Below are 27,309 nucleotides of genomic sequence, written 5' to 3'. Positions count from 1 at the left end.
TTTGCTCTGCACAAGATGTACTTGTGCAGAATCTCTAACAGTCTCTACCTTGAGTAAACTACCATCTGCAGAGACAATTAGACCAGGCTTCCTGAAAATAGGGCGGCCATCTTTTCGCCATAAGAGAGTTGGTGGAGGCACTGCGTCGCTGTGGCAGTGCAGCTCTACTGGACCACCGAGCATCACTGTTGCATTCACTTCCTCACCCTTGATGTTTGGTGGAACTGGGTAAGACATGAGTAAATGTCACTGAAAAATGTTTCCATGCAAGGCAAAATGTTCTCTCTGTATTTGATTCCTCCGATACGTTGATCATTTTTATCCTTCTTGGAGTGCAAAACAATGTGAAACAAGTTCAAGATTTGTTTGCAGAATTAAACTTGGAGCATGTTAAATTTACAAAACAATTCTGAAACCTAATATCCATTGAAATGGCTTATCTGTATGAAAAAACAAAACAACATGACTCAGGAAACAAAAAGTATTGTTAATAATACCTCAAATATCAATGCACAAATATGTGAGTCTAACGCTATCCAGTTTTTTGAAAATCTTAAATGCCAGATGGGGAACATAAGGTAAGTCTTCATCTAATAAAAAGAGTCAAACACCAGAATTAATTCTCTCTCCATCAGGATTAAAGAAAAGAATGCTCCTCTCTTTGCAGATCTAGCCTTGTCTGGTAAATAACTTGAGATAAATATCCTTTGCAGGATGTTTTGTTTCTACACAGAAAGCAGGTCACTGAGAAACAGCACAACAGTCTTTTCTCCTCAGGACATAGGAAGTCACTCAAAAGATGGTACCAATTAACACAACAAATCTGCCTCTGTTTCTGAGGACAACTCCTCATTGATATTCAGCAGAACAGTAAAGCTGACGCAAAAACACACATTACTAGTGGTGAATTATTGGCACCATTGGTAAAATGTGTTCAAAATACTGGTTATCATTGAGACTTTGGGTGTTTTCAATCTCCTCTGCATCCTGCTAACTATGCATGGTAGTAAGATAAATCCCCTCATGCAGCTCGAGTTATTTTAAACTCTTATTACTTTGAATGTAGACATGCACAGGTTTAAGAGGGAAGCTATTTTCTTATAGTCATTTACAGACTTATGAGGTTCAGTATAGTTTTGATTTACTAATCGGTCCTTGTATTCTGTTGAAGTTGGAGAAATGGAAGCTGGTGACATGTCACCCTACAAACACTAGGATGCAAAGTCAATGGTTTCTCAACACTTAAACATTATTTAACTACAATCATAGCAATAAATAATTAGTTTAAAATAACAGTTTAAAATAATGGCAGCATCTTAGGGTGCCAAAGTTTCCATGATAACCAGGTATTGAAACACATCTTTACCAGGAGTGCCAATGATTTGCCTCTGGCAACGTATGTTCTCGAGTCAGCATGAGTCAGAATTTGTTGTCTGAAACAAAGACAGATTTATTGTGTTAACTGGTGCCATCTTTTGAGTTACTTCCTGTGTCCTGAGGAGAAAAGTCTGTTGTCTTGTTTATGCAGTGATGTACAAATGTGTTTGCTCCATTTCTGATTTCTTATCTTTTTGCATGTTTGTCAAACTTGTGTGTCTCAGAACTTCCAATCACTGCAACACAAGTAAACACATAAAACAGTTTTCTTTGTAAAAATGAGCAGGTAATGTTTTCTCACCATACACCCTCAAATCGTACTCCTTTTGTTGTTCTCCGCCTGCATTGACTGCCACACAGGTGTATCTACCAGTATCACTGACCTGGGCACTGCTCAGAGACAGGACTCTGCCTGCAGATGGCAACTGAGAAAAAACAGAATCAGAGTTTAGCTCAGGAATTTGCGAGTTAATAGAATCCTAGAGAAGGAAGCTTCTGATAACATAATTGTATTCATAGTATCTATGTTGTGAATACAACACCAAAGGTACAAAGTACAACAAATCTCACTACTCACAGATGAAAACTAGCTAGCTAAACTTTTGATTTGTACCTGTATGCCATGTGATACACTTGCCACAGGGCTTCCATCTTTTAACCATGTCAGACTGGGAACAGGAACCCCAGAGGCCTCACACTCAAGTTTTACAGCTTCATTCACCACAGCTGTAACAGTTCCACCTCTACTGGAGATTTCTGGAGGGACTGTAAGTAAATAGATTTCAAGAATGGTTGGATATGGCCGTTGATAAAGTGAGAGGATTATTAAGCCAGCGAAGCACCAACCAAACACTTGCAGACTGTAGACTTTCTCTGCTGCTCCTGCTAGGTTAACAGCCACACATTTGTATATTCCAGCATCAAATAGCTGGGCTTGTTCAATCTCCAGCACCTGGCCGCGCTTCCGGATTGGGACAGCAGCTGCACCAGTAAGAGGTCGGCCATCTTTGTACCATGTTACAGCTGATGCATAAAAATAAAGCAGAGAGCAGTCATGAGACATGAATTATATAAAAAAGAGAAAATAGAAACATAAACTGCAATGATAGGCTTACAACTCATTTAGTCACGTTTGTGTAGCTGAACAGGTCAGCTCAACATACTATCTTCCAAATCTTTTAATAAAGTGATGAGAGTTAACAAGTCATGTAATCTAGAAGGCGTGTAAGGATAGACTCATGGCAAAACATGTACGTAAAACTTTGCAGCATCATTTTAGCCTGTGCAGGTTTTCACTTCTGAACTAATTTTTATTGCAGTGGTAAAACTGAAAATAAAACCAAACTTTAGAAGTAATTGTTAGTGGCAAAATCCTGAAGAAGTTCTTTTCTTAATCGGGATTTTTAAGACTTTAATTAATTCCTTAATTTTAATAAGGTAATAAATATTAACAAGATGAATTAAATTATTAGTTCAATTTATAAATAAAGCTTGAGGCAGAGCCCCTTTTCTTTTAGTCACACTTCAAAATATTGATTTTCTGCCTGCATAAGTCAGAAAATGGGTACATTTGTCCACATCAACAGCCAGATACATTCTTCTAAAAGTTTAAAACAAACTGGAAGTGAGAGAAACAGACCTAGAATATGGATAAATAAGTGCACTAAACAGCTCACTGAAATGTACATTTTTTTTGCTTGTTATAATTTCTGTCTAATCATTCAAAGCATTTGAATTGCCTTGTTGCTGAAAATGTGCTATACAATTAAAATTTTCTTTGCTTTTACAAAAACAAAGAGAGCTGCTGAGAAGAACTCCAGGCTGAGAGTGATCACAGCAGGATGGTGGAGGACGTCTGCAACAGTCTCACCAGGTAATGGACTTCCTGTAGCTTTGCACTCCAGCTCAGTGGGGAAGCCTGAGAGAACAGTCTGGTTGACGATGTCTGCAGAAAGGAGGATGCTGGGAGGCTCTGAGAGAGAGATATAAAACATTTTATGCAAGAATGATGGCAGCTGTGTGTAGTTAAAATAAAGATGTTCAGCAAATCCCAGGAAATAAACGACAGAAGAGGGCGGTGTGTCTGTAAATTACCATGGACACTCAGTCGAACATGCTGTTGAGCTTCTCCAGCTGCATTTGTGGCCAGACAGGTGTATCTTCCAGAATCCTCCAGTCTGGCTTCTGTGATTTTTAGTATTCTTCCTGCTGAGTGCAGCTGTGGCAGTTCAACAGGCAGATAAAGGGTCAACAGAGTTAAGCATGGTTGTTACCCTTTATATAGAAGCACAGGCATGAAATGTTTATTCTTTTTGCATACTGATGATTCTTACTCAGGAACAGAACACAGACTACTGTGTTCTGTTCCTGAGATGCTTACAGAGATGCTTTATTAGTGTACTAATAAAGCATCTCTTCAGTGGAAACTGTTGGAAAATTGTACCCTGTGTTGCCATTCAGATTGAGCAAATCACAAAGAAAAAGTCATGTCACTTTGGTTTTGGATTATGATACTTAAATGCAAGGACTTTCTGACATTCCTCATAGATTCAGCATTGGTTTTCAAGACAGTTATAGAAAGGAATAACAGAATATGATCACACTGTGGCTGGGTCACTCAAAAATGTCAACAAAAATTTTTAAAAATCCTTTAAACATGAATATGTCAGTGGTTTGAATAATTTCAGGCTTAACTATAGATGCAAACTAACAACAGATACTTTTTAACTAAATAATAGCCAGACACCAACCTTGAGGTGGTCTTTTGTTGTGACCACAGGTCGGCCATCTTTAAGCCAGGTAAGACTGGGTGGAGGAATGCCACTGGAGATGCACTCCAAATTGATTGGTTTGTGAAGAATCACTGAGCGATCAGCAGGCCCCGTCATACGGATAGATGGAGGGACTGTAGAATTGCAAAGAATAGACTCTTTTATAAAAAATATATATATATATTTTATTTCACAATATGTGGAGCAAACCTAAACTAACGGAGATATTTACCCAAATAAGAAGCTTTCCAGCAGCTTGTATTTTCATTTTAAAACAAATTAATTTTGCATAATCACCGAGACTTCGTTTTTATCCTAAGTATCTTTTCTTTATTTTGTACCTTGGACCGTCACATTGAAGTTCCTCTCATGGTCTCCAGCCTCATTAGTGGCCAGACAGCGAAAATTAGCTGTGTCAGAGATCTGAGAGCGAGAAATGATGAGCCGTCGCCCGCTTGCTGCAATCCGCAACCCTTCTCCAGATCTGATTCGTTTCCCATCTTTGTACCACCTGGAAAAAAAATAGTTGGCATATTGCCTGGCTATGCCTGATTGTTTATTTTTGACGGTGTGTTGGACTGAAGCCTTACGTGATAACAAGTGCAGGCGTCCCAGTGGCATGACACTCCAGCTCCAAAGGAGCGTTGATTATTACTGAGCTGTCTGCCACTGCATCAGCTCCATCAATGAAAGGAGGAACTAGGGCAAACACAGAAAATCAGTCAAATCTCAAAATAACATTTCAAGCTATAGGGCAAAACAAGCAATAGTAAAACTATTGCGTTGAATGGGCAATATTTTCCTGATCCCGTTCCCGTCTATTTGCATGTGTTAGATAGAGAAAACCCCAGTGTAGAAGCAGGTGTCTGTTTCCCATGACGTGAGCACATTGTTCAAACAGAAAAAAAAGCAGCACCACTGGCATTTTCTACACATGGGTTGTCGTGGCCGAGTGGTTAAGGCGATGGACTAGAAATCCATTGGGGTCTCCCCGCGCAGGTTCGAATCCTGCCGACAACGGCAGAATGTTTTTGTTCCAGCTGTCACAAAGTGTCGGCAGTAAAGTTACCACAACACAGTGCGGTTGTTTCAGGTTTCTCATACAGAAAAGCTTCTAACAACCAAAGCTGAATTCAGACAATTCTAGTCGTTTCCTCACTAGAGATTCACTGACATAAAATTCTCACAAAGGCTTAAAAAATTTGGGAAGACAGACTGATCAATCCAAAACTAAGAAGGAACAGGTAACATAAATGTAGAATGGCTCGTTTCCTATAAACAATCAACATTTCAGCAATCTCAAACAATATTCAAACAATAATTTCCAATGATAATTTAAGCATCTTAAAATCCTAAATTTATTTATTTTAAGTACAAGAGTACGGTAATTCTTTCTGATACTTTGCTATTTGTAATAATTGTATGTATAAATACCATTAATTTTAGTAGTAAAACTATAATTTTGACTAAATTTAATAATATTATTGCATTCTGAAAATTACAATTTGAGATAGCAGTATGGGTGCTTTTTGAATAAATGTTTAAACAACTTAGGGATATTTGCTTTTCAGACTGTTAGTTTAAAGACATGTAGAGTTTACTTTCTGCACAACCATCATGTTTAGCTGATACTGATTTTCAATTTAGCTGTCTATACCTCTACATCGGACTGTAGCAGAACTTTCTAAATATTTTTAGCTGAAAAAGGAAAAAACATCTGTAAAGACAACTCACTTAAGCCCTCTTCCCTGTTTAAGTGTTTGTGTTGTTGTTGTAATTATAATTTCTAACTTTATCTTTATGTACAGTAATGTAGCTGTAGTTCTAAAATACATACAAGTAAAATAGATTAGACGTGATGATTGTAATGAAATGAATAATATATGTATATATACTTAGTACAGTATGTGGTTATGCCAAAATAATACCATTCTTTGTGTCTCTTTACCCAATACTTTGACATCATATTTGACCTCCTTCTCTCCAGCGATGCTCGTAGCCACACAGATGTAGCGTCCAGAGTCCGAGATGGAGGCTGAGAGGATTTCTAATTTCCTTCCCTGCTCTAGAAGACGAACACTGTCTCCATGATGCACAGGGACTCCATCTTTCAGCCAGGTGAGGGAGGGCGGTGGGTGACCTGCTGCCTCACACTCCAGGGTCAGATGTTTACTGAGGACCACTTTTCTCTCCGTGGGCCCATCTTCCCCTCCAGTAATGGTGGGAGGCACTGCGGGAAATATATAAAGTAGAAGAGGACAAGGTGTTAAAGCGTTCTCGCTTAACAAATATCGCATGTGTATTAACAGTGAATGCTTCCACAAGTAAAAATCATCGAAATCAGGGTGGGGCATGATGTCAAACTAATTATTCAATTTTTTTTTAATTATTTTATTTCATAGTAAACACTCTCTAAAATGCTAACTAACCTAAAAACTTAAGCTCTGGATCAATTCATTCCTATTTTGTACCAAGCAATATTAATTTTCATGAATTCATTAATAAAAAACACAGCCTCTTATTAAATATACAATCTTTTTATCAGGTTGCACCACTAAAACATAATTTTTAATCTTCATGTTTTTGTTTCCACGTAAGTGTTTATTATGCACAATTTTTCTTCATTGAAACAGACAGCCTAAACATATAGTCAAGATTTATTTAAATGAAAATTAAGACTAAAAATAAAAAATCTTACTGTAGACGTCCAGCTCAAAGCTCTTCTCAGCGCTTCCGGCCACATTGTTAACCTTGCAGGTGTACTGACCAGCGTCAGACGCCTGAACTCGTGGGATTTTCAGTCGGATACCTCTCTCTAGATACTGAGCCTGTCGGCTGGACATGATGGCTTCTCCTCTGCGGTACCAGGTGATGGTGGGATGCGGTACTCCACGTACTTCACACCCCAGTGTTACCATTGTGTCCAGCAGTGCTGTCACATCCGTTGTTAAGTTGCCTCCTATGATGGCAGGAGGCACTGTGACAACAGAAAAAAAAAAGAGCAATCATAATAGTATAATTTACCATTTGGCTTTATCACTATAGACTGAAACACACACCATAAACATTAAGGTTGAAGTCTTTGGACTGTTTTCCAGCTGTGTTTATGACGCTACACTGGAAGCGACCTTGGTCTCCAAGTCGAGCACTTTTTATCCTTAACACCTGACCGTTGTTGATGACTTCCAGATTGGGATCACCAAGAAACACCAACCTAGAGAGAAACAAAAACAAGACGACAGAGATAAAGTTTAATTTTAATTTACAGTTATCCTCCCAGTCAGAGGTTTACATATACTCATCATAGCCATGAGTCTCATGTTAATTTTGGACATTTATCGATACATTAGAAATGTTCTTTTTCAAAAACAGTATGATTATAGAACATAAAAGATGAAAGATTTTTTAAATCAGGAGTTTGGTGCACATATGTGACTCTATTGAGGATTTTAGAGAAGTCTAAGCTTTCCGTAGGGGCTGAGGGCAGGGCCGTTCCAGATGTTTAAAGTTAGCCAACTTTCTCTATTTCTAAACCCAACTTTGATGTGTGTTTGCAAATGTTTTCCTAATTGTGCTAAAGTTTTAAATATATAGCTGTTGATTTGGTGAAGCTAAAGAGTTTTGGTCCTCTCGCCTTCCTGCATTATTCCCATCACTTTGTGCAATGCACCACCATTGCCACTAAATGAGACCAACATTCCAATGCAACCACATTGCTGTGATGTTGGCAGAATTAAGAGAAAATATTTTAGTGCCGACGGTTCTGATATTCTACATAAAGTGGTATAGAAATAAGGAAGGTGGACTTTGCCCAACAAAGTCCTTTTATCCGGTCAAAACAAGCTTTGATATGGAGAAAGCAGAGTGACATAATTCTTCTGGAATGTTCTCATCATCAGCCCTCGGATATTCAGCCAAAACTATGCAGGAAGGCTTTTCAATAGCTGCAAAAGGAAAGGATTTTTCCTCCACTTTCTGAGGGACATTACACCAAACAATAGTGGAATTGTAAGTATATGTAAGGTTGTGTGTATTTTGACTTTGTGGGTTAGAGAAAATGCAGTTGTGCACCCAATTGTTTGCTTTTTAAAATGCGTCATATCACCATTTCACCCAGAAAACTGAAACAACAAATCATTAAAAGCCCCAAAATCAATATAAAGTTTATGCTTATAATGAGTGCATGTTAACTACTGATCAGAGAAGTATACTGTATATGTAAAAATCAGAATGCACTTACTTTCTCTCTTTGTACCACTGGATTGTGGGAAAAGGTGAACCATGCACTTTGCATTCAAGCGTGAGCTCTTGTTTGAGAATTGCTGAGACATCCATAGGAGAGCCAGATCCTACAATTGTTGGTGGGACTGAGAGAAAGAATCAAGTTTATTAGGTGAATTTTACAGAAAAATTACTACAAATGCACAAACTTTTGTAGGACCATTTTACCCTCGAGTTCATACAGGGTCTCTGTTTGCAGTTGATACTTTAACATATCTTCATTTCATTTTATGGTATGTTTTATAGAAGTTTAAACTCTCCAAAGAACTTCATATATGGCTGAAAATAAATGTTAAAATACTAAATGTTTCCTCTATAATATACTTTAACTCATAAAAAAGTTGCAATAAACAGCATCAACTATCAACTAGCTGTACATTCAATTGGCAATATATTAATTCATGTCAAGCTATGGCAGACTTTATGTAGCAACAGTAGTAGAATAGATCCAGACACATGAAAGCTATCTAGATGTACAAACATGCGTCATGAGGACTACTCCTTGGCTTTACTTACCAAGTACATCTAAACCAAACACTTTTTCTCTGCTGCCTGCAATGTTAATGGCTTTACAGCTGTAGCTGCCTGCATCAACTGTTTCTGCCCTCAGCAGTTTCAGAGATTTTCCCATGTCAAGAATCTGGATGCTGTTACTGGCAACAACCTGTAAATTAGCATTAATACATTAAATCAATTGCAACACAGTGACAGAGAGCTCAGGAAATGCTGTCTGGCAGTTACTGGAGCGCATTCGGTTAATAGCAAGCAGATTTGAAAAGCAGCATTAATGTGCAAAAGTGTGGAAAGCAGACTGATTTGATTTACATTCCAAATAAATCAGAGCTCAAAGAAAAGGCTTGGATTTTCCTCTCACTGCCTGGCAGAAAACAAATACAGCAGCAGCCAAAACATCAAGAAGTAGCCAGTCTTGCAATAATTTACCATGACGATGGTTTTTGAAGCCGGTAATTACAATAAACGGGCATGCACCTGATAGGTACATGTTTAAAATCTGTTTTCTTGGATGTGATTTGAGCATGTATTGTTTTAATGACTGCATTTAAGATGAAATGAGAAAAGAAAGCTATTATTATAACCTATCATCAGGTATGAACAATGTGATTTAATCCTTTCTGAAAGGTAGTTTTATTGTGCTTTGCAAAATTATTCAAATTCATTTAACGTTTACACATTTTTTCACATTTCAACCACAAACATCAGGAGTTAGGTTTTTTAGTGAGATTACCAAATAGTGTCAAACAATTCAATGATTTTTCAATTACGAAATTGAAAGAAAATAATTCACAGATTTCAAACTTTTTGCAAGTAAAAATCTGAAACGTGTTGCTTGAGTTTGTGAGTCAGCACAGAGAACGTTAGCGAGTCAACAACTCTTCTCTGCAATCTGGTCTGTGTAGAACTGTGGCAGGTAGAAAAGAGAAATAAAATAAAAATGGTATAAGCAGTGCAGACACTTACAGGAGTGCCATCCTTAAACCAGGTGATGATAGGTTTTGGACTTCCTGTGACATCACACACCAAACTGATTGGCTCATTTAGGATTACTGATACATTGCCTGGTGTGTCCCCATCACGGAAATCTGGTGGTACTGTAGATGGGTGATATATTTTTAATATGCTGTAAATATTCATAGGAATATATTGCTGTTCAGGATGGTCTGCTACTGTCTGAACTCAATGTCTCTTAACTCAATGAACAGCTAAATCACCATTGACTCTGAGCTGGTACTTTTTCTCGGTGGATCCTGCATCGTTAGCTGCAGTGCAGACGTACTCTCCATCATCCAGAGGTGAAACAGCGGCTAAAATCAGCAGAGTACCATCATCCAGGATGGACACACCGGGCTCATTGCCCGTCAGTTCAACCCCATTACGCAACCAACGGATCACTGGCTTAGGTAGACCTGAAACAAAAGTAAAGACAATCATTCATTCATTAAAAAAAACAAAAATCAACTATTTATTCTCTGTAGCAGTTGCTTTTAGACCAATAATACATGTTGGAAATATCAGGAATTGTTTTAGCCATACATAAATGTGAGAGGGAATGGTACAGCACCTTTTGCAAGGCAGGGAAATGCGATGCGCTGGTTCAAAACTCTCTCCTGCAGAGGGCTGTTGAAAGGAGGCTCTGGCACCTCAACAACAGGGGGAACTGAAATGAATAAAATAAGCATTTTATGAAGATGCAGACATTTTGCCACTTTAACGTCAAATTTATTTATTTTTATTTTTTGCTGTGAAAATTAAATCATTTATTGAATTCTATTTTACTTTTTCTATTTAAAAAATCTGATCAATTTTAAACCTAATTCACATAAGTGAAAATATAGTTTTTGGTAAAAGTTTTCCTTTCATTTGCTAAGTAACTGTTGGCCACTCCTGTAATATTTTTGCTCTCTTTCATCACATTTCCTGTTGATGTCGTATCAGAGGTAGCCACCATTCTACACCAGTCAAATTGTAAACACAAACAATCAGCCAATCACACGCCAGCACCTCAAAGCATTTTGGCATCCAGATATGTAAAAATTATTACCTTTAAGTTAACATCAAGCATCAAAACAAAGGGGATTTTTTAAATTCACACGGTTGTTGATGCTAAAGAAACTGGTCAGAGTATTTCACAAACTGCAGATACATGTACTGTAGTTCCAAAAACAAAATGTGGTCCAAGCAAGCAAGGTGTACCAAATAAAGTGACCAGGGAATATAGAGAAACCCACCTTGGACTTGAACCTTAACCTGAGCCTGGTCCTGGCCTGCAGTGTTGGTGGCTGTGCATGTGTAGATTCCTTCATCATCGAGCTTTACATCCCTCAGTATTAGAGTGCCATCATGTGACACGGGGAAGTTTCTATTATCTTTGGTCCAGCTGACCGTCGGCTCTGGGACTCCTACCACCGCACAAGCCAGCTCTACTTGATGACCAACCTGAATCTTTACCACTCTTGGACCTGGCTGGATTTTAGGAGGAACTGCAGGAGAGAAAACGGAGGAAAAGATTTACAAAACCTCTGGCTGCCTTATTTCAAATTATATTTTACTTATTGATCAGAAATATCAGCTAATCATTATAATGCTAATATTACTCTGGGTATTGACTGGGCCACTTCGATGGCATTAAAGTAGACAATTAATACTGCAAATGTTCAGAAGCTCAGTTAAAACCATTTTACAGCCCATTAAGTATAGACAGGACATTAATATATTTAGCTGTCGCCCATTTTATTAAATGTTCTTTCAAACTTCCAGAATTTCTTGAAAAAATTTTAAAGTGGTAAACATCAGTGTTGTAGTTGAAAGAATTTCTTTGCATATCGATTGTTCCTATTTTCAGCTTTGTCTTTTCATTCTGTAATCCAAGCAACCAAGCTATTTTTTTAAGTTAGTACTTTAGCATTTTGGCTAACTCTGAAAACCTTTAGAGCACTTACCTTCCCCTGAATTAATGTTTGAGGATGAACTCTAAAGTGCTAATTTACTTCGTTGTTTTGTAAACTTTCAGTTGACTAAAGGACAACATCTGTATTGAAGGTTTGGTCATCTACATTTGTAGTTATTGACACCTGGTGTACATCAGCATGGTTGAAGTTAGCACTTTAGCATTAGCTTCTGCTAAATTCCTTGCTGGTACAATCCTTCAGCATAAGCTGAGACAATGTTTATAATTAGTGCTTTTTAGTTAGCTGTGCCTACCACTGCTTGTTTCCCTCTCTCTTTGTGGCTACCTCCTGACTAACGTCAGGCAACTTATGCCTCCACTTCTGTTCAAACTACCTGCTAACACAGCAAACTGTATAAAAAGATAAGTGACAATTTGTGTTCATTGTCTGACTATAAATCAGATTAAACTTTTAGATCAGTTAGGATTTTCAGGACTATTTCTATGCCATAATTATATCAGAAATACATAAAAACAGTTAAGTCCAAAGAAAAATGGAATAAAGCTGATTAAATTCATCTTAAGAAGACACTTGGTGTAATTTAAGACATTTACACATATTGTATGGAGAGGTTCTTAGAAAAAGAGAAAATACATTTTCATTCTGTCTCTATAAATAAATGTGAAATATTCTAGCCTCTTTTCATCTTACCTAAAACACTCAGCTCGATGGACAACGTCACATTACCAGCAATATTTGAGGCAACACAAACATAAAGTCCACTGTCTGAAACTCTAGTCTCAAGGATCTTCATTGATCCAGAAGGAAGCTGACGATGCCTGGGAGGATGAAGAACACAGTGCCTTACTGTTCACACACAAGAAACAGCAGCTAAATTAATCAGTAAAATTAAACCCTTTTCCAAATATTATGCTTCCAAGCTGCCAAAAATGTGAAAAGCAAAGTTAAGTAGAACACTAATCGTTTCCACTCAATGATTTAAGTAGTTAGGACTCCAAACAGATACCACAGTAATTCATAATAGTTGATCATTATCCATAATTACAGTTACCTTGGCAGATCACAGACTAAATGTAGGATAGCTTAGACAGTCTCAAAGAATGACAGGGACAAAGCACTGTAATTTAGATAGCATGGAGTTAATTTGAACCACTCATTCATATAAAAACAGCATAATCTGAGAATATTTATGAGATCTTTTTTTGTTGGATGTAATTGTGGAAATATTTACAGTCAGATGCAGGCGTGTTGGTTTTGGATCATCTTCCCTTTTAATAACATTGAGAAGTGAGGAAACAGTAGTTGCAGATGTGTTTCTCATTTTGTCTGACACAGGGTTTTGCAATTTCAAACTTCAAAGCTTCTTTTGTCATATTTTTGCTTCACAAAGCAACATATGTTTTCAGTGTGACAGGTCTGGATTGCAGACTGGAGTCTGTTTAGCCCCTGGACTCTTTTGCTACACAGACATGCTGTCATAATACTGACAGAATCTGGTTTGGCACTGTCTTTCTGAAATAAGCCAGCGCTTTGTGTGTGTACAGATCCAGGCTATCCTTATGCATCAATGAACTGTGATCAATGACAATTCCTGTGGATTTTACACCATTCCCAGGAGTAAAGTAAAAAAAACAATGCAAAGCCTTTAGTTCTCTGTGTGTGTTCAATATGAGTTGGATTTTACCTCGGGGAAAAGGGCGAGATGAGCTGTTTCTCTTTCGCCCAGCTGATGGTGGGTGGTGGGACACTTTGAACGTCACATGGCAAAACAATATCCTCCCCCTTGATCACTGACATCCTCACAGGCTCTCCTAAACTTCCAGGGCCACCAACTCCAGGCTTGGGTCGAACTGGGAAAGAAACCAGTGATAAAATTAGAGGTGATTCGAATATGTGCGACACTAACATCCCAGCTAGATATGTGGTTTGAATACTTTTGCATGTCATATTACAATAAACAACATAAGGCATCTATAGATAATAAGCTGGTTACCATAGACTGTGAGCTGCACCTTCCTAGTTGCATATCCCGCTGCATTGGTAGCTGTGCAGACAAACTCTCCAGTCTCCTTTCCAGAGGGAGAAGTGATGAGGAGGCTGCCGTCCAAATCCAAAGAGAAAGCTGGACCACCCAAGTTTAGCAGCTCCCCACCCTAAAAGATTAATGGAGAGGACAGAATTCAATGTTTATTTTATTTAATCGTCTTGTCAAAACACTTGTAACCAAGAGTGATGAAATTTATTATGCAATTCCCTGTCAATATTAAATAAATATGCTGCTATTAAAACAACGTTGTTCTTTCACATGACTAAACATAAATACATAGGTTATGTCAGAGCTTCAGGACTGTTTTCTGTATAAACAGCGTGGCTCACATATGACTCAACTATTTTGACTAATGTTACAGAGAGAAGCAACCCGAAGAGAATCTATTGCCCCTTTTACTTTCACAGCAAATCCAAATCCAGTTTATTTATAAGGCACCTTTAAAAACAGCAAGTTACCCCAAAGTGCTTTACAAAAATAAGATAAATAGAACATAGATAAATACCAACACATAAAACAAATACTAAAAGACTTATAACATTGGACAATAAAATAATCATGTCAACTCACACTGGACCAAACACTATTAAAAAAAGATGTGTTTTTAAATTACACTTAAAAACAGGAAGCAAAGATTTTTACAATCGAGAAAATTACTGAGAAAAAAAGTTAGTTGTGAATAACAGAGAAACAAACAATGGTGTATGCTTTACATATATTTATCCTAGAAACACTTAATGTAGGAATTATTGTGCTAACATTGGTGTGAGACCCATGCTGAAAGGTCATGAAAGTCATGAAGGTCTTCTGAACCTGAAACTGATCATTTTACACAGCTAAAAGTTTACAAGCAGAGATCATTGCTGACTGTAACTTACCAAAGTAACTACAGTATAAAGAAAAATCATAAAAGCAGTGAATAGCCATTAATCCACAAAATAATATAGCAATATCTCATCCATTCTGTAGTCTCCAGAGAGCTTTGGAATATTTATTTTAATTGAGACATGTTGTTCATACAGACCTTGCTCCAAGTGATGTCCGGACTGGGTACTCCACTGGCACGGCAGGGCAGAGTTATAGGTGTTCCTTCAATTGTGCTAAATACTTGAGGTCCATGTTGAATTGTAGGGATTACTGTGAATAGGGGGTTAGCCGATGTTAAAACATTTCTGTAGTTATCTTTGTGTGATATATTTCTTGCACATAAATGTACCATAGATGTAAACGGCAGTTGTATGGTTGGTGGCCCCAATAACGTTTTCAGCCAAGCAGGTGTAGTCGCCTCCATCATCCATCTGAACTCTCTCAATATGCAGGCTACCATCTCTCCTCACTGTGACATACTGGTCTGGGGTCACCTAGAAGATTGCAGGGGGAGTTTTTAAATAACCGGAAACAGGAGCGTGCAGGAGCAAGAAACTATGCACTTTTTTATTATTATTATCCCACCAGGCCATAGTTGTGGAGCCACTGCCTTTCTGGCAGTGGATTTCCAGCCAGCAGCATGCAGGGCAGAGTGAGCTGCTGGTCCTCGATCACACTGATAACAGGTGGACTCATTGCAATCACAGGTTTAACTTCAAAGAGAAAAGAGATCAAATTTGTTGGGAATTTCTTTAAGCAGAAAATAAGTTTTGATAATAATGTTTAATAATAATGTTTGTCCTTATATCTCACACCATGCATGAAAATTGTTTTGAATTACTTTAACTAAGGTCAAAATTACAAGTAAAGTATGTATTTTGCCTAAAGTGCAGAAAACAGCGTATATGATTTTAATCAATGTAGACAACTGAATATAACGGAGGAAAAGTAAAAATTTTCATATAGAGTTCAATAAAAAGCAAATGTGTATGTTCCCCTGGTGTGCTTAAAGAAAGCAGATGTATTTAATTTACCAACACAAGAATGAGCAACATTTTTCCAGAGGGCTGCTTTAACTCTATGAAAGGGATCATTGGCTTTAAAAATTACTTGGAACATGGACACATTACGCCATTTGCATCTATCAAATAACTATCATCTTTCAGAAACACAGAGAAAGATTTGTTTCACCTGTATGACAATATGGAGGTAACTGTGCTTGTATAATTACATTTGCCAGACTATTGTAACAAAAAATATCTATTCGGCCAGACAACCTGGTCAGGAAACACTTTCCTCACCTTGTTTTTATGTGATAGATGAAAACTTTGACATGCTTTTATCAAAAACACCGAATGTCTTGCCATTTGTGAACAAAGTGTTAATTGTTAATTCAATTACACAATTGACTCAATTATGTTTCTAGCTTAACTAAGATTAATTAGAAATGAACAGTTTCTATTGTATTTTGGTTGCAACTGGATTTGAATTTGAATCATACTGCGTTTTACTAGATTGCACTACACAGATCCTTCTTCACTTTATTTTTATTTGAGGATCAATACCATACAAAAACTACAGGAGCAAAATGTGAGTTTAATGAACACGGTAGCTGTGTCTGTCAAGTCCAATGCAGAGGTGGGTAAAGTAATCTTACTTTATGATGCTAATAAAACATCTGTGCATGTGCTTCTGCACTGGGTGTTCATATCCAATTAGGTAATTTAACCGGTAGGGAAAAGGCAGGCAGTGGGGTGTGTAATATATGTCATATGGATGTGTGTTTGCACTTTCCAACCTTTGGCCCACATTTAAGGACTCAATGTGTTTCCACTGCAGAGAAACTAATGGTGGTTAACAAGACACATGTGTTCCCACACATGCATAGGTCAAAACATGCAAGCTCACTCTGAAACACATACTGTAATTTGTTCCTGAAAAGTACCTGACCATAAAGAGGAATTATGACAACATAAGGTTATATTTTTCAGAAAAAAATAAATGTACTTGGATCAGTATCTTAATATATGTGTTTACATATCATTAACATTTACAGACACATTTTTAGCTTCTGTTAAACAGCTCCAATGTGATATTAGACACACGCCCACTTGACACATGGATTTGTGCAAGAAAAGTCTGACAACGTTATCAACAAGACCTCCAGTAAAATCTTTAATTTTTCAAATAAAACGACAACTAGTTGTTGAGTTATTGCAGGAAGTAAATCGTTATTGCAAAATTAGATTCAAAATTTTACACTACAAGCAAACCACGCCTCACAAACTTTGTCTTAATAAGACTGAATTCTGAACTCAGAAGAACAGATGCAAATATTATGGTCCCAACATTAAGAAATCCACAGAATGTATAAAGATGTGAGCATTTCGATTACAATAACTAGGACCAGATAAAACAGAGAAAAATATTTAAGTGCAACCAATTTTAGGTATTTGTTAGCAGTGAGTCATTTTTAATTCATACATATCCTCACTTAAAGCAAGGATATGTGTGACAGCATGTTACACATATCCTTACTTTACCAAGGGTTTTTTAACCTTAGAGTTAAAATGTCTTCTTCTTTTAAGACACACCAATAAATACAATACATTACAATAATTCAGACATTTTATAAAGCGATCTTACCAAGTCCTGTCACAGTGATGCCAGCCTTGGCTTGGATCTTCCCAAAGCGATTTTTGGCCTCACAGATGTACTCCGCCTCATCCTCCACCCATAGATCTGAGATAAAAAGGAACAACAACATGAACAATTTGTTTTTGACTTAATAGGAACAAAACTGACTTAACAGACTTACTAAATATGTGTAGGTCCCCTTTTTTCTGTATGATGGTGCTATGTGAGTGGGCTCGGTTAAACAGAGAGGACCCGTCCTCTCTCCTCCATGTGACTTGCGGCTCAGGATGCCCATGCGCTTGACAGGACAATGTCACGTTGGAGCCAATGTCCTCTACTACATTTGAAGGCTGAAGAGTGAACTTCGGTGTAGCTGGATTGGTCACGCGTAAAGAAGAGTAATGATAGTGATGAGTAATAACATCCTACATATATATGGAAAAATTAATGCAAAAGTATTCAGAACAATTTCTACTCCAGGTGAGGTGAGAGGTTGGACAAGGAGTTAGCAGCGGTGGTTAGCCACGCTAAACCGAATTAGCAAAAAGCACAGTTGGAGTATTCCACACTTTCACTTTATTTCACTTTGTCCATGTAAACCCAGATCTTCACGACACTGAACTTACATTATCTTATTATACATGAGAAAAATAACAAAAGTTGCACCCCTCTGCACCTCAGCATCACCGATATTTCTTCCTTCTAAAACATCATGGAGCGAGTTCTTACTCGGTACATTATTACAACAAAAGCAAAGGGAACCCCCTACTCAACTCTAGGAATCTAGCAGTAATGACTGTTACACAGGGTTAAAATAAGGTTGCTCAGCATCTACTAATAGCAAACTTGTTTTTAAAGTCAATAATAATAATGTGTTTTTATTCATTAACACCTTCAGTTGTAATCTCCAGCACCTTCTAAATGGACCTTCTAATCATCAGTTTTCCATGATTAAAGTCTTTGATAACAGCTGAATCGATCTAACAAAACGCTGAAAAAATCCCAATCACATTCAGGTCATTAACATCAACTCACTGAAGAAGTGTTTCCTAAAATGTTTAACCTCGTACTCACAAAATAACAGCAGTAAAGATGTTTGATGCCAATTATAGTTGAAATTTAAAACGATTGCTAAAACAACTAAAAGCCCAAATGAAAAACAACCAAAAAATACTCAGATATACAGTTTTCATCCAATCTTCACAATTGATGCCATTATACTACTAGAAAATGTTGTTTTAACTTAATTTAATTTCCAGACAAAATTGTAAATGAATTACCATATGAGATTCTGGCTTCTACTCAGGGAACCACTGGCGTAAAATATCTGAGAATGGGAAAATATGTCAACAACACCTTCTTTAGAAAACAGATGGCTGCTCAATCGACTTATATTTGGCCACATAGCTATTTTATGACATTATGCATCCAAATCCACTGAGGAGTTAAACTCTGGCCTGGAATTTCCATTTACTCCACTGAAATTTCAACCTTAATTTGCACATTCAAAGAAGATTTTGTTATTCTCTCTACAAAGGCAAAATCTGCAGTTTCGATTCATATTTTCTGCTAACTTTCTACATAAAGTTAGACTGGATGCTGACAATGATTACAAGATCAGGTAACAGACCTTTTTGGTGCAGAATACAAAAAGTAAAAAAAAACATTAAATGAAGCACAAGCAATTTCTGGTCATAATGTATAAAATTACAAAAGACTCCTTTAAAAGTCAAAAGATGATTTCATAATATTCACCAATACGTACCTCCAACATCAAGACGGATCTTTAATGAGGAGGAACCAGCAGGATTTACAGCCACACAGGAGTAGTCTCCAGCATCACCCAACTGGGTTTGCTTTATGGTAAGTGTTCCTCCTATTTTGTCCACCTCCAACAGATCCGAGGAATGGAGCTGAATATTACCTAGTAATTACAGCAAATGCAGCAAATATCAGCTTTCAAAAGTCAGTTTGAAATTTAGAATGCAAAACCCAATGCATTTATTCAGACTATGTTCTTCATTATTTCTGTAAATTAAATAGTTTAAGTCTCCTTCAAGACTTTATTTCTTCTCTGCATTTGTCCCGTTAACATTAAATACATTGTTATGCTTTTAAACTGTTACCTTTGTACCACCAGATCTCAGGCTGAGGTATGCCGGACGCTGAACAGGACATCGTTGTGATTTCTCCAATGTTACTGAGTATTTCTCTTAAGAGTGCTATCACCACAGGAAATTCTAGGAAACAATAAAGTGTAAAAAACAAAACAAAAAACAACAACAGACAAAACACTAACACAGCAGGAACATAAAAGAGGCTAATGATTTGAATGCTCACCAAAATAGGTGAGAATGGAGGTCATCGTGTCAGTACCAGCCTGGTTACTGGCCAAACAACCATACACTCCTCCATCCTTCTTCTTTGCATTTTTTATAACCAGAGTACCATCAGGAGTCATCCGGTATCTAAAAATCAGACACATAATACAAAATTATAGATTTTACAATTTACCAGGGAAAATGGCAATACTAATTATCTAGTCACTCCATAAAAAATATTCTTAAAAAGATTTTACTTGGACAAATAATTATGATTTATATGCTAAATTTTGTATATTGAACTATTCTCATAAAGCTAACATTTTGTGCACCAAAACACTATAACCCATTGAGTAAAGTTGTGTCTACACAAGACGTGGAAAATTAGTTAACATGAATATAAATTTGTCTGTCTTTGGTTCAAGTTATGCTATACGTCACTGCTTCAGTCTAACCCTGTCCCCTGAATCCACAAGTTTGGCCATATGCTGAACATTTTGACATATAACACGCCAGTGCGACAAATACCTCTAAAAGCAAAGAGTGAAGAGATATAAAAACATATCAATTTTTGCAGCAAGTTACCATGAAAATTAAATTTCCATGTCCTAAACATGAAAACTGTTTTCGTAGACTCTTCGCTGCCTGCTGGTAATGAGTCTAGGAGAGTTTGCAAGTACAAGAGGGACAAGCAGAAGTCTAAAATCACATTCTGCCACATATAGATTTGCACAGAGATAAACTAAAACACCACCACAGATGTCTCTAAATAACTTAAGTGACATTTTTTTCAGATGATGTATTTTAACAGAATCGACATTTTATTGAAAGGGAAGAGACCCCCCTTTGTGATTCTTTGAGTGTGTCTAAAAACTCTGGACAAATGAGGACATTTTATATTAAACGTTCACTCATTTTGCTAAAGAGGAAACTGTGCAAACAAGAACAGAAAGATTACAATACAGTTTATTAGAGTAAAGAGAACAGAGAATTGAATGAACGATAAGCTGTCAAAGGCAACGTTGCAAATGACATGTAACAAGATGATATTCTACTGTAATTAGCACATGACATTATGATGTATTTAAAAATTTATATTTTGTCTTTCCTGTTCTTGTGTGAACTCAACATTTAAGGACAAACACCTAAAGCAGCAATTTTCAACAGTTTAAACAAAACAGTTTTTGTGCAAAAAAAATGCCTAGAATGTAAAATTAATAATATTTTAAGTGTGATGGTGAAATGAATTAATTTACCTATTGGTTCCTGTAATAAACATGTCGTTGTGGGTCCAAACCAGATGGGGTGGAGGATAGCCAGTAGCAGAACACCTGATCCTCACTTCATCTCCCATCATGAAGGTTTGATTTCGAGGCTCCACTGACACCCTGGGTACCTCTAAACAAACAACAACAACAAAGGTTTCAATTATTCAGTAATTCAGTCAGAGTGTGAGAGGCAGGGTGAAATTCTAAAATAAAACTCGCATATTGAAATACTGGAGTTAGTCTCTGCTCTTGGGAAGATCAGGGGAAGGTCTTAAACACATTTCCATGCAGGAACAAGGGTTATCCGCTTACACAGTGAATTTAGTTCCAGTTACATGATGGAGCGGAGCCTAAAATTTTATGGCCGGTGTCGCAAGAGGAGGGATGACTGCTAACATCACTAATATTATTTCACAGCATGTCTTTCTTCTACTAAAACAGAAAACAATGTGGAATCCAGAGAATCTGGAACTGTCTCTATAGACCCTTGGATTGATTCATGATGAAGAACTGTTCTCTTCTAAAATGTGTTTTATCTATTATAGTCTCACTGACAATTTTATCGCCAGTGTTTATTGCAGAAGAGTGATGATTGGAATATTCTCAATGCACACAGCTCTAACATGTGTTAATCCAACATGTTGAGGACAAATTCAACGGAAAAAGGACCGTGCATGATGTTTTAGATTCTGTGTTATTATCTTTTCAAGTTTTATTCTCTCTTTAGGGCAGCCTTTAAGGAAAAATATTTGGGTTCAAATGGTTAAAATAAAACAAACCTGTCAAAATACATTAGCTGTGAAGGAACAGATTTTACATTTTTGCTTCAACTTCAATCATAGGGAATTCCACATTTTTAAAGATATGCAGGACATTTAGCAGATGGTACAATGAAATAACTATACTCTCCACACACATTGAAGACTAAAAAACACAGCAGCACTGTCAAATTCATCATCTAAGCATTGGACAGAAGCAAATAGTGGGAAGAAATGCTCTGGTCAGATGAGACTAAAATTACACTGGAAGAAATCCTATTGAAGATTGAAAAATACCTAAAACTGGGATCCAGTAATAACACTATTACTACAAGAGCTCTTGCAGTAATAGAGAACATACAGGAACGTTTGTGTTTGCATGGCCTAGTCAAAATCTGTCCTTAATGAGCAGTGTAATGGCTTGACTATTTTATTTTCTTCCTGAGAGCTCGGCTGATTTCTTTTGATTTTTCAATGATGCCACACAAGGAAGCAGTGTGTTCAAGGTGTTGCCTGGCAACAACTAAAGTGTTGTGAAATAACATACAAAGGAATGACATCACCATGTTTGCTTTACCAAATTGTTCAATAACACATAACTCTTAGTTAACATGCATATAAGTTTGAAAGGTCTGATTAATCTAAAACAGGAAATGTTCAACATAATTTACGGGTAGACAATAAGAAAAAAGTTATGTGTCTTTTCCTGTATAAGACAGATAGCTACAAATTCAGCAAAACAAAGTTTGGCTTTAAGCCTACTTGGAGCAGAAACACCTTCTGCATCTTTCTGGTGTGAGTCAACCTGCCTTACTTCAAAGTGAGGTTAATCACTAGGATATTACTGATTAGGGGCAATTAGAAAGGATCTGGGGCATGCTAACAGCTGTTTCACAAAGAGAAATAAATGACGTAAAGAACGAAGGACCACAGATTATGTAATAATGTGGTTGAACAAAAATAGTTGTGACTGAATAATAAGAAACTATTGCACAGTTGAGGAGATAAAGGATGAAATCCTGAAAGGGCTTTTTTTTTTACCCGTGTGCCTTACATCACTGGAAATGCTCACATTTTCAATACATGTAATCAGGTTAAAAATGGAGAAACAATGGCTTGCTCAAAAAAGATGTCTCTGAGTGAAACACAATGGTAAATAGAAAGCCAAAATTAAACTTAAAGAGCATTAAGTACACATGCAAGGATTTTTTTATGTCTTTGGATGCCTACTATGGTGGTGGCTCATGCTGAATGGGAGCCTGATGCAGAATGTGTGTTGAAAGGGGCATTACTATTTATTTTCTAGCCATATAGTGCCATTTTATAGCAAATATAAGCAATTATGTTAACTTCAGTTGTTATAAAAAGGCTATAAATATATCAAATATGACTTCAAAGAAAATTGAATTAATAATTTAATGCATTAAAATTGGGGCTCTGTCTCTTTAAAACCTGATCTTTTTAAACTCCGTCATCAGGAAGTTATGGCAACACTTCTAACCCTTTAACAATGTTTTTACCTGTGTTGCACTGAGTAGTAGTTCATATGATGAACTCAGCAGATGTGCATTTCCCCTTAGTACTTGCTAATTGCTGCTGGCTAGTCTGAAGGAGCTGATTGAAGGCCTTGCAGGGAGGGCAGAAGCTCTAAAGTTTGGAAACTGTAGCTGTGGAGGAGCTGTGTCTCAAGACAGTGTTATGTCCACCGAGGTGTTTAGCGCAGCTTAATTGTTGCCACGGGAGATTAAAGGATTTCTCAAACATACATGAAAAATCAAAGCAACACTCCCAGTATGTTTTTGATGAGGGAATAAAATTATAACATGATGTAAATATCAAAAAACTTGATTTTACATAATATTGCCCCGTATTTTAATTAAGTGTTGCAAAATTAACTCCCTTTTACTGAAAATTTAAAAATGCTGGAAGTTCAACACAATTGGCAGCTGTGGGCTTCAGTATAGAGCGCATGGATTTGAAATGAAATCCTCCAGGAACTCATAGTGGTGTAACAAGGTGGAAACAGTAAGTGGTTTTGGACAAACTGAATCAAGTAGAACATTTATCTGCTTTGTATACCTTGTTTCTTCCAACGGATTTTGGCTGGGAATGTTTGGTAATTTGGGATAATCTGCAGTGAAGTGTGCCTGATTTACTGCCAGAGAAGCATCAGGAGTAGTGGAATAATAACGTTTTGGAGATGAAAAAGAAAATCTCAGCGCTTCGTTATCATTTATCGGAAATTATTTTTACATCTCTTATACAAAACATTGGGTTGAATCTATAGGAGTAAGATAGAGGTGCTTATGGAAGAATTATGTATCTGGAAAGGCAGTTGTGTTTGGAAAGAGTATCACTCCACTTTGCTTTAAATCACAGCAGAAACACTCAATCACGCACAAATAAAAGCAAACAAAACAATATTAAAGATCAAGTTCAGGCCGAGTAAAATCAATCAAGGACACCTACAAACTTTTTGTTGACATAAACACGCATAGAATAGAAAAGAAATATCCTTTATTGTCCTGCAGTGAGGAAATTCAGGACATATTTATCACCTTGTACTGTGAGATACGTCCGATCTGTGGTCTTTCCTCCTTCATTAGCAGCAATGCACTCATACCAGCCCGAATCGTCCAGGGTCACACTGGACACCTGCAGTGAAAGGTTGGCAAGGATGTTCCCCCGTGGGTTCAGACGGGCATCGTAGCCCCCTCGCAGCCAGGTGAGGTTGAAGGCAACAGTGCTGACGACTTGGCAGGTGAGGACAGCATGATTGCCAGGTGAGACGGTAACATTCCCTTCAACAGTGATGGCAGGAGGCGGTTCTAGAGAGAAAAGTGAATGCTGTAGTTATTTTATTTGGATATTGAATATAAAAAAAAATATCCTCCGACAGTTTTTATTCTATTAGAGTTTAAATGTTTGATCCTAACATTGCCTCTCTCACCTGTAGGGTTTCCAAAAAGTTCAGTTCTGAGTCCAGTTTAACTTTCGTACTTATCATTCACGCTTTTTCTGAGATTTTTTTTATGTTGATGACATTCTTCTCTATATCTCTTTAAAGCTGCCATCCCAAGTCGGTGTAATCTGGGTTGATGTGTAGTGGCTAAAAGTTCTGCAATGACTATGCAGTATTTTTTGTTCTGTAAAGCTAGATATTTATTTGTAAATTAAACATGTTAGTATTTATCTCAACTCTTTTAAAAAGCACAAAGCTATTCCACACCTAAACACCACTTGCGTAATATGATTTTTTCCTTAATAATGGGTCTTGTATGTTACATATTGCAACAAATGTTTTTAGAAGTGAAATGGTTAACCATGTGTTGCTAAAATTGGTAAATTTACTATGAAAAGGTTATTCAGGATAACCAAGATTCTTACCAGCAGCTTCACAAGGGCTGACATAAAGATGCTTTGATACACCAAGTTTCATATTTATTCATTTAGATTTATACATGATCATATGAAAACAGGTAAAACATGGTGTTTCTGTATTACTGAGAGTCTTGGGATGTTATCTTACCTGACACATCCAGGAAGGAACGAGCTCGTCCTGTTCCAGCGCTGCTAATTGCGATGCATTCGTAGTGGCCTTCGTCCTTCAGAGTTACCTTTTCGATTTCCCATGACACGCTATCTGATTCACTGGAATTAAAAGTCACAAATATTGGTACTGATATTAAATTAAAGAACAATGTATTGTTTATCTGATTCTTTTGAGTTGATAATTGTCCTGTCTGACTGGATGATGTGAAAATAAGGGTATGAAAATAAATCGTATCATTCCTGCTTTACCACACAATATTTTAAAAAAACAGAAGAAGAAAAACCAACACTGTTTTTTGCATATCCCTTATTAGTAGCCAGATATTCTAAGATATTTTTTATGCATTTGGTCTTTCTCGAGGTCCTTCAATATTTTTTAAAAGACCTTGCCTTCTCATTCACTAACAAATCTGATTTATTCATTTTATCTGATCAATATCTGATCACCAGACATTACTTGGTGCAGGTAAAAAACTTTTAAAAAGCCTAACTCCCTACCTAGAAACTAAAAAGGATGAGAAGTATTTAATGTTTTTTATATAAGAAAGAGAAAAATTCAACACAGGATCTGAAAGCTGGACCATCGTTCAGCTGAGTCCTGTACTCTATTTTTAGTATTTTACAGCCAAACTTTTTGCAAACAAAAACTATTTTTCAAAACTAGATTTTATTTGATGGTTGACAGAAAAATATAAAATGTCCATATTTTACATGTGCATACAATTTCGGTGGTTAAGCCTTCAACTTCAGACTTACATCATCAACTGTGAATAGTTTGATAAAGTAAAGCTATATTCAAGAAATTAAAGGAATTTTCACAAGTTAATTTATTTCAGAAACTGAATTTACAAGATTAAACAAATTATTTAGATTAATTTCTGGCACACTGACATTTTCAAGTCTTTCATTTTCTCTGATGATTATTCACTTACAGTTAAAGAAAACACAACATTTAAGATTAGAATATTGCATCAGACCAATTAGAACATGTTTTTATACAGAAACGTGTGCTCCACGAAAAGAAAGCTTAATATCAACTTAAAAAAGATACTTATAATCTGACAAACATCTGAAAGCATATCCTAATTTAATAGTATAGCTACTGTATATGTCACCTGAAGAGTTGGTCTACTCCAAGTCGCTTTCCATCTCTGCTGAAGCGCTGAGTAAATGGTAACAAACTCTCTACCTGGCATCTGATAAACCCTCTCTGTAGGTAATAACCATTTGTGGTGGCTGGCATTACCACCTTAGGTGCATCTGAAAGAAAAGCAAAGTAAAGAAGATGGCATTTAACAGGGAATAAACAACATTGTTTCTAGAGATGGGTGAAAATGCACATCACTCACCAGGTACAATATTGGAGAAAGAGACACTGGAGACTCTCTGGAACACAAAACCCTGGCTGTCATATCCTGTAAGCCTCAGGAAGAAGGCCTCGTTGGGAGGGATGAACTCTGTGATGTTCCAGAGGTTGTACGGCTGTCGCTCTGGGTAATACCTGATTGGCAAAGTTTTGATAACTTCGCCGGTGATTGTGAGGAGCTCCAACCGGTCAGGCCGAGCAGGAGGGGAAAGTCCAGTGGTGTTCAGAAGGATGTGAGTGGGAATACCTAGGAAGTGGAGATTACTGGTGTGAATAAACAAACTAAACAAGTAAAGCCTTGAAAGGTTGGCTTTCCTCACCTTGAACTGGTCTGCTGATTGTCATTTTAAAATCCATTGTGGGTTTTCTGGAAAACCCAGCGCGGAAGTCAATGGTGCTGAGACCTGAGATCCGGACTGAGTGCCTCCCTTTACTTGATGTCTGCGACCATAACAGAAAAACATTGGGTAATTTTTAACTTGACTGAACTGATAGGAAAACAACAGAACAAGGATTCAAAAATTAGATTTTTGGACTATATTTTGATGAACAGTTTAATTGAAATAGTTGTTGGATCAAAAGCAAAACTGAGTGGTCTGATGACAGATTGAGCTTTACGACTGGCAACCAAACAAG

General features: G+C 37.0%; 1 protein-coding gene and 1 non-coding gene across 2 annotated transcripts in view; one reads left to right on the top strand and one right to left on the bottom strand.

Moving 5' to 3' along the window:
* The window catches only part of hmcn1 (hemicentin 1), an 83,358-nt gene that overhangs the window by 35,490 nt on the left and 20,559 nt on the right, over nucleotides 1–27,309 (bottom strand). The window contains 35 exon segments of the mRNA XM_032571892.1: nucleotides 49–224; nucleotides 1,679–1,802; nucleotides 1,991–2,142; nucleotides 2,224–2,400; nucleotides 3,248–3,349; nucleotides 3,472–3,595; nucleotides 4,128–4,282; nucleotides 4,490–4,659; nucleotides 4,739–4,847; nucleotides 6,097–6,378; nucleotides 6,847–7,125; nucleotides 7,208–7,362; nucleotides 8,389–8,515; nucleotides 8,946–9,093; nucleotides 9,909–10,039; nucleotides 10,160–10,354; nucleotides 10,510–10,605; nucleotides 11,177–11,428; nucleotides 12,548–12,675; nucleotides 13,542–13,707; nucleotides 13,851–14,010; nucleotides 14,929–15,041; nucleotides 15,121–15,265; nucleotides 15,357–15,484; nucleotides 17,418–17,513; nucleotides 17,590–17,781; nucleotides 19,174–19,332; nucleotides 19,535–19,648; nucleotides 19,749–19,876; nucleotides 20,986–21,127; nucleotides 24,314–24,583; nucleotides 25,285–25,406; nucleotides 26,423–26,567; nucleotides 26,657–26,920; nucleotides 26,994–27,114. Coding sequence (XP_032427783.1) covers nucleotides 49–224; nucleotides 1,679–1,802; nucleotides 1,991–2,142; nucleotides 2,224–2,400; nucleotides 3,248–3,349; nucleotides 3,472–3,595; nucleotides 4,128–4,282; nucleotides 4,490–4,659; nucleotides 4,739–4,847; nucleotides 6,097–6,378; nucleotides 6,847–7,125; nucleotides 7,208–7,362; nucleotides 8,389–8,515; nucleotides 8,946–9,093; nucleotides 9,909–10,039; nucleotides 10,160–10,354; nucleotides 10,510–10,605; nucleotides 11,177–11,428; nucleotides 12,548–12,675; nucleotides 13,542–13,707; nucleotides 13,851–14,010; nucleotides 14,929–15,041; nucleotides 15,121–15,265; nucleotides 15,357–15,484; nucleotides 17,418–17,513; nucleotides 17,590–17,781; nucleotides 19,174–19,332; nucleotides 19,535–19,648; nucleotides 19,749–19,876; nucleotides 20,986–21,127; nucleotides 24,314–24,583; nucleotides 25,285–25,406; nucleotides 26,423–26,567; nucleotides 26,657–26,920; nucleotides 26,994–27,114 — 5,547 coding nt within the window.
* trnas-aga (transfer RNA serine (anticodon AGA)) lies at nucleotides 5,087–5,168 on the top strand. The gene has a single exon. It is a non-coding gene; the product is annotated as a tRNA-Ser (tRNA).

Source organism: Xiphophorus hellerii, chromosome 9 (assembly GCF_003331165.1).
Source record: "Xiphophorus hellerii strain 12219 chromosome 9, Xiphophorus_hellerii-4.1, whole genome shotgun sequence".
Lineage (NCBI taxonomy): Eukaryota > Metazoa > Chordata > Actinopteri > Cyprinodontiformes > Poeciliidae > Xiphophorus > Xiphophorus hellerii.
The sequence above is the reverse complement of the archived record's forward strand: the minus strand, read 5'-3'. Positions and strand labels throughout refer to the sequence as shown.